The 16,623-nt window shown below is 36.3% G+C and overlaps 1 protein-coding gene across 1 annotated transcript in view; it reads left to right on the plus strand.

Moving 5' to 3' along the window:
• LOC126183408 (calcium-dependent secretion activator-like) overlaps positions 1-16,623 on the plus strand; it is a 1,473,721-nt gene that overhangs the window by 916,470 nt on the left and 540,628 nt on the right. Inside the window, exon 15 of the mRNA XM_049925356.1 lies at positions 14,797-14,817. Coding sequence (XP_049781313.1) covers positions 14,797-14,817 — 21 coding nt within the window. The remainder of the gene's footprint in view (positions 1-14,796; positions 14,818-16,623) is intronic.

Consider the following 16,623-nt stretch of genomic DNA (forward strand, 5'->3'; position numbering starts at 1 on the left):
CGAGCAGAAAGCCTTCTTGATCAATTTATTAACTTTTGTAGCCATAGTTGCAAAATGACATTATGATTGCTAATCCTGGTTTCTATTCTGATATTGTCTGTGTGGTCAAGCCTATTTTTATTTACAAGTTCTGAGCTATTTCCATTCTGTGTAGACTCTGCCATCCAACACATTGTTCACTTGCTGACATTCAATACTCATGCCAATTTCGTCAGTAATAGCCCCGGGCCTTGCAAAATCAGTACATGAGCCTTTTCAGTGACTGACACAATTTGTCATACATGTTCCCTCACCAAGTTAGTGGAATCTGCCCCAGACTTCTCCAAAACATTATACTTGGCCACAATATCATAAACAGTTAATCTCAGGTACCCAAAGAATTGAACTATTTCAATGGGCAAACACCCAGCATGAAGACTTTTGATAATCGCAGCTCTTCAGTTGTACTCTGCATTTGTCTGTAACATATTGGCCATTTTATAGTTCTAACTGTATACTAGATGCCTATGGCTTTCAAGAACACCAGCCGTAATCTCCAATGGAACTATGATATGGCGAGAAATTCAAATTGAAATTTGTCCCGATTTAAGCACTGCACCATGTATATAACACTGTGCTAATCATTATATATACCCTATTTACAAGTGTCTTTGGCTGACAATTATAGAAAGTGGAAGGAAGTTGGTAAAATTGCAATGGGTGGTCAGAGTGCTTACAGAATTTGCTATGATGTGAATAATTTATACACACTTTATTGTCAAAATGTCTTATGTCATGAATTTTGTGGCTATTTACCAAGATTTTGCAGAATATATTGTCACATTATTAAGTTACAGAATTTCTACCAAATGGACAGTGTGTTTGGTTCAATATATACACTACGATGCCATGCACACATTCTCGTAGTGTAGGGATTATATAGATTTGGTACATAGCAAGAATTTATTTGTTTATATATCAGGCTCTGGTATTTTATTAAGACTTACAGTCTCCAAAAGAGGGTGTCTGTTGTAAATAATGCATTGCGGAAATCATTTATCAACTAATATGGGGCTAATTTGTTTAACATTTAATGTGTTCAACAAGAATGTAGTTGTTCTTAAATAATGTATTGTTGAAATTTCTTAACTTGTCAGACAGATATAATTTGTTAAATAATGTGATGCAGTAGTTTTTAACATTGTATTTACGTCTAACATGGGGTGGACATGTAGATATCTGCTTGGGAGGGGGATGGATGGATTCTGTTTGTGCTTCATGATAATCATTTCACTAAAGTGGATGCATTTCCTCTAATTATAAAAGATAAGGAGGGGCAGGGCAGGGGGGGGGGGGGGGGCTTGAAGCTTGTTGGTCCAGGAGGTGAAGTTGGGAATGTTGAGAGTGGGTGACCTTGAATGTACTACATGGAAGTGCATGTGCAGGATTCCCAGAATCCTTATCAGTGGACTGAACTGGTAACAGCTGTTTTTTCCTCACACTGGCAGTGTCTTAGATGCATGGGCAAGCCTTGGATGGTGGAGGGGAGAGTTGTGGGGAGAGGGTGACTGTGAATAAAATTGGCCACTTTGCTCATGTGTAACATGATACCCCCACACATGGTCAACTATAACTTGATAGCCCCTATAAGTGGATTGAACTGTTTTAACCAGTTTTAGGGTTGGACTCTCCTTGCCCTACTCCTCACATGTTTCACATCAAGAAATGTATAGTTCTGCAAAACAATGTGGGAATAGGTAGAAACAACATGTGTGAAAACAGCATTTTTGTAACTAGTTTGATGATTTTTTTAAGTGTCAGTTATTATTGTCTTGCCTGCTTACATCATTTTAGTCAACATGAGTATTGTACAGTCATAGAATGATAACACAAACTGCCTAATTGTTTGGAACTGTCAACAACTACCACCATTTTGCCTGCTTAGCCTATTATTTTAGCTGACATATGTTTTGTGCAGTTATAAAACTATAATACAAACAATTTTCATGGGGAAATATTTACTTGTGGCAAAGTATGAGGTATAGAAGACTATATGGGATACATACTAATTGGCAGTTACACGTGCACAATTTCACTCATTTTGATGCTTTGGAAAATGGCTAAGATGGTGAATGTGGGCTACTTTTTGATTGGCTGTGTTGTTTAACTAATTCATATTATTTGGATACTTTTGGGTATGACAGAAACAAAACAAAATTGAAGCTCTATGGTGGCTGTTTTAATCATACAATTTCAATCATTTTAACATGACAACAATTTACACAGTTCTGGTCTTTCAGATACTTTTGAAGATGGTGCCAGTTTCTGTAGTTCAGGTTATTCGAACACTTTCAAACGTGGCTCCAACTTAAGCAAATCATATAATTTGAATACTTTTGGACACCGCTCCAGTTTATGCAACTTGGGTCATTCCGATATTTTTAAATGTGACTCCAAAATATGGAGCTCTGATCATTTAGAGACATTTGAACATGGTACCAATTTACAAAATTCAGATGTTAGGATACTTTTGAAAATGGCACCAATTCAGGTCATTTGGATACTTTGGAACATAGTACCAGTTTATGCATTTCAGGTTCCTGGATACTTTTAATATGCAGTTCAGGTCATTCAGATATGCTAAACATGGTGCCAATTTCCACAATTTAGGTCATTTGGACACTTTCAAACTTGGTGCAAATTTACAATTTTCATGTCATTCAGAAATATGGTCAAGATAGTTCTTCTTGGTCTACATACTGACTGGTTGTTTCATTTTAATGCATGTTAAAGTGCTGGGCGGTGATTGAGAGAACGTGTATGTGAATGAAACTGACAGGTTGCTGCTGACAGAATATCTCTCCTGCCCCGCATATAGGCAACCTGTGCGTGAAATATTATGAGTAAGGTGCTAACAAGTAAACCCACTCAAGGGATACACTGACTAATACCAATATGTGTAGCATCATTAATTAATACCTAATTGCATCATATATGATGAAGTGTATGAAACAAACATTTATCAGAAATAAGCCAATAAGCTAGAAAACCATCTATATTGCTGTATGTGCACCTGATGTGTCCACTTCAGTGCTAGTTGTCATGTCTAGTTGTTACGTAATATATTCTAAAAGTATTTTCCACACACACATATATATATATATATATATATATATATATATATATATATATATATATATATATATATATATATATATAGAGGGAAACATTCCACGTGGGAAAAATATATTCAAAAAGAAAGATGATGAGACTTACCAAACAAAAGCGCTGGCAGGTCGATAGACACACAAACAAACACAAACATACACACAAAATTCTAGCTTTTGCAACCAACGGTTGCCTCGTCAGGAAAGAGGGAAGGAGAAGGAAAGACAAAAGGATATGGGTTTTAAGGGAGAGGGTAAGGAGTCATTCCAATCCCGGGAGCGGAAAGACTTACCTTAGGGGGAAAAAAGGACAGGTATACACTCGCACACACACACACATATCCATCCACACATACACAGACACAAGCAGACATTTGTAAAGGCCTTTACAAATGTCTGCTTGTGTCTGTGTATGTGTGGATGGATATGTGTGTGTGTGCGAGTGTATACCTGTCCATACCTGTCCTTTTTTCCCCCTAAGATAAGTCTTTCCGCTCCCGGGATTGGAATGACTCCTTACCCTCTCCCTTAAAACCCATATCCTTTTGTCTTTCCTTCTCCTTCCCTCTTTCCTGACAAGGCAACCGTTGGTTGCGAAAGCTAGAATTTTGTGTGTATGTTTGTGTGTCTATCGACCTGCCAGCGCTTTTGTTTGGTAAGTCTCATCATCTTTCTTTTTGAATATATATATATATATATATATATATATATATATATATATATATATATATATATATATATATATATATATATATGGTTATAATAGAAGGAAACATTCCATGAAGGAAAAATATACCTAAAAACAAAGATGATGTGACTTACCAAATGAAAGTGCTGGCAGGTCGACAGACACACAAACGAACACAAACATACACACAAAATTCAAGTTTTCGCAACAAACTGTTGCCTCATCAGGAAAGAGGGAAGGAGAGGGAAAGACGAAAGGATGTGGGTTTTAAGGGAGAGGGTAAGGAGTCATTCCAGTCCCGGGAGCGGAAAGACTTACCTTATGGGGAAAAAAGGACGGGTATACACTCACACACACACACATATCCATCCACACATATACAGACACAAGCAGACATAGTATTTGGGGCACCAGTGACTTTAGACTTTGCAGTAAATATATTTTTGGATATCAGAGTCTCCACAAAATTGTAAGCTTTTCCCCTCAATTATCTTTTATTTGCTGATTGAGCATTAGTGATGCATTTATTGAGGTCCTTGAAACAATCTGGTATCCCACATTAAAATTATGAATCCATTTTGAGGAGCCCTTGGACTAATGTATCAATAACTTACCATCATCCACTGCATTTAAAGCACACACCTTTTATCCAGATCTTATATTGATACTGATCAGTTTGTGGCAATTTGAAATTTATATAATACATACTTGGAAATACCTGATAACTTTACATTTTTCATCCCACCTGTAGCAATTTGTGCTTCCCATTTACACAGAGCTTCTCTCTTTGTGACCTTTCTGTATTTATGTTTTACAGTTTCAAATTTGTTTTACTTGAGTGTCAAACTGTAATGGCTTTTTGATTATCCTCAAGATGTATGTCACATTTTGCCTTTTCATCACCTTTTACCATTTTTCCATAATCATCTTTAAAATGTTCTTCATTTAGCATAGGATGTGAAATTGCAGTTTCAACATCAGGCTGTAAAGTGGTATACTTTTCATAAATATGGCATAATCAATAGCTACTTCAGTCACAGCTTCTAACTGTGATGTAAAAGTTATTTCTTCACTAGCGACCATAATTTACAAATTATATTGTGGCTGTGTCAACTTTGTACATGGGTTCATCAACATTTTCCCTGTGTGCATGTGTGTGTGTGTGTGTCGTCATGAAATTGCAATTGTCCCAAGGAGCTTGGTGTGAAAAATTGACCTGAACAATTCTGCTCTTCCTCATTATTATAAGATTTGTGATAATGCTGGGACAGTAATGTACAAAGAATTTGAAATAAAACATAATTAAGTCTGAAAAGGTTACAAATTCCTTTTTAAAAAAAAAGAAGAAAAAAAAGACAGAGGGAGAGAGAATACTGGTACACCAAATGTAAAAAGAAAACACATTTACAACACAAGATATTTTATGTTTCATAAAATTTAAAGAAAATATATATACATATAGAACAATATATGTAGAATATACTTATAGAATACATTTATGTGGGAAATACTTACTAAACAACCCAACATGATAGCTGGTGTTGAAGCAGACAAATATAAGGCATACATACAGTGTTATAGAGGTATTTCTAGCTTATTAGCTTATTTCTGACAAATACAGTTTTGGAAAACCACTTCATCATTTATGATTGAATTTGGCATTAATGATGCTATATGTTTTGTTGTTAGTCAAATGTTGAAATGAAAATCAAAATAATGTAGGGGAGGAGGTGGGGTGGGATGAGAGGATTTTTTTAAAAAAATTTGTTTTTTCAAAAATCTGGGTGCATTGTTGTGATGTACATTGAAAACAATAAAACGTTTTTTGAAGTTTCTCTCTGTTATAATTTCAATGGTGTTCATTCAGAAATGTTAAACTCAGTTGCTCTGAAAGGGGTGTTTCACCCTCTTAACAGTCTTATTGGCATCTATAAAAGAATATGTGTCTTTTATTTTGCTCTATACTACAACGTATTCAAAGCCAATGAAAATCAAAGTGTATCTCTTGTGTAGATTTAATTGTAAGTACAGTACATTATGGTATAAATGAACACACAGTTTAGCAGAGATAGTACAGGTATACTGTGTTCAGTTTTGTGTTTACCACACTGTTTCATTAGTCAGGAGGTTTGAGTTTAGATCATAATTGCTAGTACAGTCAGTGATATGAGTAAAGATGACTGCACACTGTACTTTAAGAAATACACCGTTTTATTCCCTAGGGACTACATTGCAATAGAAACAGTGATTCTTGAATTTTGTACGCAGTTGTATAGTAATAATGTTGTTGTTGTGGTCATCAGTGAAAAGACTGCTTTACTGCAGCTAAGGATGCTTTTCAATTCTTAGCAAGTCTCTTAATCTCTGCGCAACCTACCAATGACAGTAGCACAGTGATTAGCACACTGAACTTGCATTTGTGAGGATGACAGTTCAAATTGTGCCTGAGCATCCGGATTTAAGTTTTCCATTATTTCCCTAAATTGTTGTAGGCAACCAGTGTGATGGCTTCTTTGGAAGGGCACAGCCAATTTCCATCCCCATTCTTGAATCATTCCAAGCTTGTGTTCTGCCACTAATGACCTCGATGTCAACTGGACTTTAAACTCTAATCTTCCTTACTTCTTTTTCTGCTCTACTACTGCAATCTACATCCATTTTCACCTTCTTACTGCAATCAAGCCTTGGTACTGCTCTATAATTATCATCCCCCCCCCCGCCCCCTCACCAATACCCACATATATTATCAAATTAACTACACTGCCAGGAAAAATGCAACATAGGACTGTGTTCAGAGGCAGAACAGTATAATATGTGCATAATGAGAGGTTGTGGTGTTATTTGTTCATTTGCCACAATTGTTGGTGATCAGATTGTCACTAGAGGCCTGTCTGTGTACCCTACTGTTTTGACTCTGCAGGCAGTAACTGCAATGTGCTTAGAGGTGAACAATGTTTTCCTGTTTCTTTTGAGGGTATGACTATGTCTTGTTGATGAATATGCACTCTTGTTGAACAAATTCAGTCATTTGAACAATATCTCATCATGGCTTGTGGAAAGCTGGATGGACATATCAACAGATTACTGCACTTAAGTAGCGCAATGCATCAGTGATGTATGATTGATTTCAACAGTGTTCTGTGGTACATTCTCACACCTGGAGAACAGGCTGGGGACATCTGTATAGTACAGGTTCACATCAAAATTGATGCATTGGGCAAGCAGTGTTGGCTAATTGAACATCATCCACTGATGAAGTCAGTAATGGGAACATGGACATTACTACAAACAACATACACCTGAAACTTCCTGGCAGATTAAAACTGTGTGCCGGACCGAGACTCGAACTCAGGACCTTTGCCTTTCTCAGGCAAGTGCTCTACCAACTGAGCTACCCAAGCACGACTCATGCCCCGTCCTCACAGCTTTACTTCTGCCAGTAACTTGTCTCCTACCTTCCAAACTTTACAGAAGCTCTCCTGCAAACCCTGCAGAACTAGCACTCCTGAAAGAAAGGATATTGCAGAGACATGACTTAGCCACAGCCTGGGGGATGTTCCCAGAATGAGATTTTCACTCTGCAGCAGAGTGTGCGCTGATATGAAACCTCCTGGCAGATTAAAACTGTGTGCTGGACTGAGACTCGAACTTGGGACCTTTGCATTTTGTGGGCAAGTGCTCTACTATCTGAGCTACCCAAGCATGACACACACATCATCCAGTTTTAATCTGCCAGGAGTTCTAGCTCTGCAGGGTTCGCAGGAGAGCTTCCATAAAATTTGGAAGTTAGGAGACGAGGTACTGGCAGAAGTAAAGCTGTGAGGATGGGGTGTGAGTCATGCTTGGGTAGCTCAGTCGGTAGAGCACTTGCCCGCGAAAGGCAAAGGTCCCGAGTTCGAGTCTCGGTCCGGCACACAGTTTTAATTTGCCAAGGAGTTTCATATCAGCACACACTCCGCTGCAGAGCGAAAATCTCATTCTGGAAACATATACCTGATTGAAAGATTTATGGTCATTTCAACATTTTGTAGTGGTATACACCATATGCAAATGATGAATGGAAACATAGCAACCAAGATTTTTTATTTTGATTTTAATGTTTTGTTATAGTACAGTCTGTTTTATTCTTAATTTTGTCATTCATCCTGTTACATTTGAAATTTTATGCTACTTTTTTTATATATCTTTTATGTTGTGTCTCTTTTTCAAGAAGAAAAGAGAAACTCTGAAAATGAGGGACACACTTGTTGTATCTGGCTGAAATTTGCATCTATTTAAAACATAGCGTTGACATTTACTTTTAATATGCAATACACATACCTGGGAAGTGAGCTTATTGATTGTGCACAATGATTAAGAGGCTGTCTATGTTTTCAATCTTTGTTTTCTAATATAGAGAACAAATATTTTGCAAATGATCCTTTAAGAATTACTGTAACTACATGTCCTGATTCTTTTAATAGAATGGCTTGATGATGGTACTTGGTGCCAAAACTGGCAGCTGGTGTATACAAATAAAAGTGCAAATAGATACTAAAGGAAACAATTTTTCTGACTACAAGCAAGTCTGAAAACTTTGCTAAGTTTTGGGTAAATCCTTCTTCAGTGTAATGGAATATGTGTATACCTATAATACTACATTAGCCCAGCTGACTACAATTTGTTAGCCACGCAGCTCAACCAGGGTGTTTTGTTGTATGGGCTGGATTATGCAACGAGAGAAAAAGAGATGGGAAATGGGATGAAGGATTGGGAAAAATATGGCTGATAACTGATAGGTATGGGGAGGATCCACACAGGATAGAAATTCAGAAACAGTGAGCTCATCCTGGACACAGGGAGGTGGAGTTGTGCACAGTGTACATTGAGGTGGAGGAGTGGACTGAGAAGGGATGATGGAATGGAGGAAAAGGGAGACTGTGGAGAAGAGTGTGTGAGTGCAGGATGATTTCAATTATGGTTGTGGGGCAGTGGCTAGTGGAGGCTGAGGTTATGTAGATTACAGGATTGAGGATCATCTTATTCTTTCTCCATGTCTATCCACCCCTCTCCCACACTTTGTTCCCATCAACATTTCACATGATATTTACTAGGCATCATTTTTTTCCTACATGCAGTATAAATCATTCTTTGATCTGTCATCTACCTGTTCACAATCTTCACTTGCCTCTGCCCCCACACCGCCCTCCACCCATGCTCCATGATGCTAACTTCACTCATCCTGCAATCACACCATCTTCTTGACAGTCTCCCTCTTGGTCCATTCTATCTCCCCTACTCAATTTATTCCTCAACATCAATGCGCACTGTGCAGCACCCCACCGGCTTTTGGCCAGAATGACCTCACTGATGCTAAATTCCCATCCCGTGTACCTGCTGCCTCTCTTCCCAGCCATTAGCCATCATTCCCAAACTCTTCTTCCCACTCCCACTCCCCCCCTCACCCCCCCTCATCTTTTCTCTCATTAGTCACTCCACCCTATGCATTAATTCATTGGAGTTGAGCTGCAGTTCTGGCAAAATGCAGTCAGCCTGTACAGTGTAGCTGTGGAGATGAATGTGGATAAATGTATGTGTATTCTATAGCTCTGAAGGTGGTTTCATCAAAAACCTAGCAAATTTCTCAGTCTTATTTATGTGCCTGTTGTTGACTCAGCATGTCATCCATTATTTATATTCCACCAAGGAATGGTATTAACACTCAAATTTACATTAAATATTAAAATAAATATCTTTTTCAGAGTTTCTATTGCCAGTCTGTATTTTTTATCCTTCTTGCTTCTATTAGCAGCACTTGCTTTTATGCTCAAATAAAATAAACTTCTCTAATACTTTTAGAATTATGTTGACATTATAACTTCTTTTAAAGACACTATCAATTCTATTCAACTGATCTCCCAAGTCCTTTGCTGTCTCTGCCAGAGTTACAACATTGGTGGACCTTAAATTGCTTATCCGTTTTCCCAGAACTTCAGTTCCTTTTACATGTATTTCTCTATGGTTTTCTTTATTGCTTTCCATATGTAGAAATTAAATTACATGGATGATAAAATGCATATTTGTCTCATTCCCTTTGCAATGTTTGCCAAACTTACAGGTGAGTAGGCTAATTGCAAACACTTAAGGAAGAACCAAAATAAAAAAAGAAAGCTGATAAAGTCATGAATACCATTTATTACTGAAATTTTACATAAATAATTAATCTTAATTTTGCACAATCAACATAGATAAATTTTCAATATACATAAAAAATCTTTGTATCTGGGATTACCCCACAGAGCACTGGGTGATTATAGACTGTGTATTAGGTAATCACGGATCCATAAATTACATTTATAGCATTCATCCAATCATTAGTGGGAGAATCTTCATACTTTTATCAAAAATTAGGCAGTAATACTCATTCTCCAATGCAGCTCCTTCAGTGTCCTCTTTCTTCTTGCATGGTATGTTCTTTTCTTGAACCTCCATCATAATGTTAAATTCTTGAAGGTTCTTCACACTTAGTGTAACATACAGTTTTTTTACATTCTTTTATCTGCTCCTTATTGCTTTTTCTTTCTTCTTTTTCTCCTAGAATATCTTTTGTAGGAGAACTGGTTATTATAACTGAATGTGATTTTCTGACATTTGCCTCCTTTTCAGATGTGGCAGTTTGTGGACATTAGGCCTAAAAATATGATCAAGTGGAATTGATTTGTTGAACACAGTTACAGGGGTTACTGGCTTCTGCTGCACATTAAATGTCAATACTAGCCTTATCTGCATGTCAAGTGTCACTTCTCTTTGCCAATTTGATGCATCAGGTGTCACTGATGTCACGTCTATGAAACGTTCATCAGATTTAGTTGTATCTATTGGTCAAATAGCAGCTGCCCAGGAACCTTTTGCTACTTTCTCTAAACTGCTGATGCAACTGAAGGCTTTCATGCTTCAAATTATTTACTTCAGAAAATTTAAGAGGTATTTTGTCCACCATCTCTGTAGTTAACCTGTAAAATAGTATACTGCATTTTAAGATATGTTCTTCTAATTCACTTTCTTGTTCTTCAGAAAATATAGCCTTACATCCAGGTTTTGCTTGTTATATAAGTTCTTTCTACACAACATCTTGGACCAATTTTATGTCACTTCTAGTTCTAATCCCTTGCCACAGGGATCATATCCTCTTTGGAAGCCCAAGTGCAAAACCTACCCAATCCACACTGACCAAGCACTGGCTACTCGAGTCTTGGCACAGGCTTGTCCTACCCCATGAAAGGCTGGGCCACCTGTGAAAGCAGCCATGTCATACCAACTCTGCTGCAAACACTGTGCAGCTTTTTATGTGTGACTATTAGCCAACTTCCCAGCTGTCCACTGGGATGAATAGCCACTGAGAAACTGTTGCCAAGAACAAAGTTGTCCACCTGATGGCACAACATGCACCTGAGGATAACATGTTTTATTTTGATGGCTGCTTCACAAGCTCGTCCATCTGGATCCTTCCTTCCACTATTAGCTCCTGTGAACTACACAGACAGAAGTTATCCTTGCAACACATTATTTGGTCCCATAATCATTCTTTGAACCCAGGTATCAAAAGCCTAGACCATCCACCTGTCAGCCATTTCTCTTTTATTCCTAGCCAGAAAACTGGCTGGCTTCCTCTGAGCTGCTAGCCACCCATCCCAACTGCTCTTCCTGCCTCCAACTCTCTCTCCCTCTACCCGCTCCACCCAACACAATTCCCACCCAAAAGCAACCCAACTGCTGAAACTGAAACTCCGGTATTTTGAATCCATGAGTTAAAAGATGACATGTTCAAGAACCGAACCATTTGTGAAACTCAGAGGGTATATCAGAAGATTGATAGTTACCTAATAAATATTTTTTACATGGACTATTTCATCCATAGAAGTCAAGGATGATGTAATGAGTTTATAAGATGTCTTAATGACTCATAGTAAATCCATATAGAAGACTGCAGCTTTGAGGAAAAATCTATAATTACTCTTCAGAAAAGGAAATGAAACAGAATGCATTTATAGTTCCGTGTTGATCCATTGTGAATAAAGGACAGTGGCCAGTCAAATATTTACCAAGGAAAATTGCCAAATAGATGTATGTTTTGAGAAGCTTTTTTATTAAGGCAACCAGATTTGTCATCTCAATAATGTTATCTTCAGGCTCCTATGCATTCCATGTATAGACAAATAGATATATCGATATGTGCATAAATGGAGCCATCAGTATCTGGATTCCATGAATTCATTTAAGGGGTGTTTACTATGTTTATTGTGATGAAGCCTTCAAAGTAAACACTCCTTAAATGAATTCATGGCATCCATATATTATTGGCTCCATTTATGCAAGTACTGATACGCCTAATTATTTATATACTGAGTGCACAGGGCATAAAGATGGTGTTATTTAGATGCTAAAACTGGTTGTGTAAGTAAAATAGCTTCTCAAAACATACAGATGTTTGCAATTTTCCTTGGTAAAGTGTCTACAGTGGGTTATCTGTAAAATGTACTTATATTTTCAGTTTGAGTCTTGAAATTCCTTCGAAATTTAGATCTCATCTGATCTGTGAACTGATAACAGACCACTATACTTGTATTACAGAATCTCAGTATTTGTAGTTAGCTCACTGTTAGTTTTGAGATGTTTCTTGCAATATTTTTTCATAATACTGATGTTGTAAGTACTGTTTCCACCTTTCAGAATCTACGTGCCTGCAGTTTCATTTTTATGTTTTCTATTTTTCTCATAGTGAAGAAATTTAAATATAAAACTGAAAAACACATGCAACTTTATTCAGTTTTACTGGATGAGAGGTCACATTTGTGTCAAATATCTGGTATTGTTATTTGTCAGTCTCAACCTTAATCATAAATAATGGTAATCATATTAATATACATGTCTTATGTGGTAACTGAACAACAAAGAGTGTCTAGATGCCAAAAACTTGTTACTGGTACCCACAACTACCCTTACATGATATTCTACACTACAAGTGCAATAGATTAAGCCAGAGGAAGGAAGGGTTGACATTTAGATGCCACTGAAAGGAGCTGGCTATTACTACCACATAGCAGTCTTTTAGTCTGACATTTGTCCTGGGAAATTATTCTTCTCTTTACTCCTATACAAAAATTAAAAGTATTTTCCTACACTATTGTTCTATGATGTCACACTTATTTTATTCTCCTGGCCTTTCCTTTGCTTAAATGACACATATCAGACCAGTCTATGCCTTATATCTTCCCATGAAGCTTCACCTACATGTGGTAGGTAAATTCCCTCACATCTTATTCTTCATTGTGTGAGACATTTCCATTTCAGTTTCTAAATTATTTCTTGGACACTGCTTGTTCTTCTGTGGTCTCACATTATATAATTGGCAGTCCACAGTTGCACTTATTTTCATTTACCTTGTGAACATATGTGTAATTTTTGTATTGTTCTGGCTGATGATTGGAGTGTTGTCCCGTGAAGGATGTCATTGTGTGTGCGTGTGTGTGTGTGTGTGTGTTTGTGTGTGTGTGTGTGTGTGTGTGTGTGTGTGTGTGTGTGTGTGTGTGTGTTTTAGTCCTGTTTCAGTAGCTTCTCCCTTAGAGTGTATATTTGTTGTATTTCAAATATTAGTAGTATGAATTTTGGTTTCATTTGAAAATTTTGATAATTTTTCAATTTTTATGCTTTCTTTATGTAGTGCATAACTGTAAATAATAGTTAATATTATTGTTGGTATTTATTAAATTTTGGTACTGGTACTTAATAGTAGGTAATGCCTATTAAGGAATTAGCATCATCACCTGCTGTAACTGTCTGCTTCTAGAGTAATTGAATTCTGGGTTGTCTAAATTTAATGCAGCAAATTTAAGAATTCCAACTTTAATGAGCATGTTTAATGACCTACAGTCAGCATTTATTTAAGGATAAATTGCAATGTTGTAAGGTGTAATGCTAGTTGTACATTTATGCTACATTTACATTTATCTGGTGGTGGAATATAAATGAGGAAGTAATAAAGGCAGCAACTCACTATACAGCCTTAGGCATCCAAATAAGGCAGAATACATTGCTAATCTTTCTGACAATGTCCATCTTCAGACATAACCACAGAATAAACATCCACAAACATTAACTGAATTCTCAGTTGTCTCACTTTAATGAAGCAAATTTAAGCATTCTTACCTTAATGAAGATGGTTAAAGACCTACAATTAGCATTCATTTAAGAAGATATTGTATGGTTGTAAGGTGTAATGCTAGTTCTACATTTATGTTACACATACATTTATCTGGTGGTGGAATGTAAATGAGGACTTCATTGTACCAGAATGGCAGCTCATCTTGTTTATGTGCCTCTCAGCCACACTACATCTGAGCTATGTGGTGAGTTGTTACCTTTGCAGTTTATTGTTTGTATGGATTTATAAATTTTGCAACTCTTTATTCTACTGTGTAAAATCCTTAAAGGACAAATAAGTAGATAAAATAAATTAATGCATGCTATTGACTAAAAGTTCTGTTTTATGAAAGCTATTTAATGAAAATTAAATTTGTTTATATCAGAAACTGTATCTCCTACTGGTACATTAACAGTGTGGTTGTGATGACTTGTTTTCAAAGCTCTCCTATACTACCATACTAACCTCTCATTCCTTTCCTTGTATGAATTCATGAGCACCTTAGTATCTTCTTCAGTCACTAAGAAATAGGTACTATCCCTGTGGCCTGCACTTATATTTATATTCATATAAACTTTACTAACCTTAAAAAAACTCAAAATCATGACTTTACAATATAATCCTATGCTTATATTAAGAAATTTTTGTAACTGTTCTGGAATATTTTGCTGATATATAAATATGCAGAGCAGCAGGCTTTGATTAACTAAAACAACACATGTTTATATTTGTACTTGTGTCATTTTTTAATATATGTAATTCACTTTGTTATTATATTTCAGCTAACTTGATGGTGGGGATGGGTAAGTGTTATGGTTTTTATCTATGTATTAGATTGACATTCCTCATTGCTTAAATGTTTGTAGTTTTATCACTGCAAGGAGACTTTCAGAATGTTATCATGTCCTACCCACTTCATCCCTAGATAGCCTCTCTCTTTCACTCATTGCTCTGTCTCAGTATACATTTCATTATCGTATGGGCCTAGTATTTGAGAGAAGCAAGGATAAAATCTTTGCTCAGCCAACTTGATTAAAGGTTTTTGATAATAACTCCACTCACTTCTAGGTTGCTTTTTCAGTACTGCCATAGGCAACATCTCCTTCATCCTGGTCCCACTGCAGCTACAAATTCATGCCTGATAAACATGGCTTGATAATATACTAGTTTATAATTTTGATTACCTTACTACAACCTGATCCTCTATTTTTTGTTTGTTTGTAGAGCAAGCGTTTAGTTAATATTTTGGCTATGTGTATATCCGCTTTTCATGGTAAGACAAAGTTTTCTCTTTATTATTGTGAAGTGTCACTCTTTTGATATATTTCATTATAGTCAGTTCTTACAAAAAGTCCTTGCTTCATGCTAATTCCTTTTAAGTTTGGGTTTATAGTACATGTTGTATGCTCAGAAATAGCTCCATTTAAGATTTGCCTTACAAAATGATATATGCTGCAGTAGATAATGCCATAATTTTACTTTATGAACAATATTTTCAATGTCCACTTTACCTTTTTTGCATTTTTTTTGTAATACAAGCTGTCTTCCACATAACAAATCCAATAGTAATTCATCTCAGCTTGTTGCAGTATATTATTCTTCATGCAACTGAATCTCCTTTTCTTTTCTATTTTAAGTTAAAACTGTACAGCCTCCACTACAATTTCCTCTTAAATGGCTGACTAGATTAGCTGAATGAACAATTGAGACATACAGTGTGTTTTTAGAGTGATCAGGCTGAACTTAGTTGTAGAAACCATGGTGTACAAAACCAAACTCAGAGAATGATAAAAGAATTGCAGGCAAACACATAAAAATCATAGGTACTGCTGATGAACTGAAAAACAGTTTCAAAAAGTGAAGTTGTGGAACACTCTTTCAAGGATGTTTAATGGTTCTAACATGGTTGTGGTCTCTTCTTCTCAATAGCAAATCAAGTTTGTCACATCAAAACTGAAAACTTTTAGGGTATTGAACAGTATTAAAACAATAATGGAAACATCATTATTGCTTTTAGTTTTAATTGTTCACACATTTGTTAAACACATTTGTTAAATTTAAATTAACTTTCTGGATGATGATCAGCTTCATAACATTTCCATTCACTTATTACAAAACCCAGTATACCCATATAATCAGTGACAGGTCAGTGGCAACATATCATAGACCTCATCCTTCCACTAATCACAGTTTATATAAATGTAGTTATATAAACACATTTCTTTACTAAAGACACTATACTAATTTAGTGTGGCACATGTCAAACAGATGTCTATAGGATGTATCCTAATAAACGCCATTCTTGTTCATTTCAACCAAAGAAGTTCACAGCTATAGAATAACATACAGATGTTAACTGAAACAGTTCTGATGACAGACTGACTTTCATACATTTTGCTACATAATGAAATCTTAATGATAACAAACACCCATAGATAAATTAGCTTGTTGATTGCTAACTGCAAACTTTGATGTATTTTTCATAGTGCGAGGTGGAACTTTTGTAGAGATGCTACATGGGTAGTCACTAACACAAAGGCATTAAAAACTTGCAACATGAGGTACTTCATGATGTTGTCTTTAAGATTTTCAATCCTGTACTGAATTTT

The sequence above is a fragment of the Schistocerca cancellata genome, chromosome 4 (genome assembly GCF_023864275.1).
Source record: "Schistocerca cancellata isolate TAMUIC-IGC-003103 chromosome 4, iqSchCanc2.1, whole genome shotgun sequence".
Taxonomy (NCBI): Eukaryota; Metazoa; Arthropoda; class Insecta; order Orthoptera; family Acrididae; genus Schistocerca; species Schistocerca cancellata.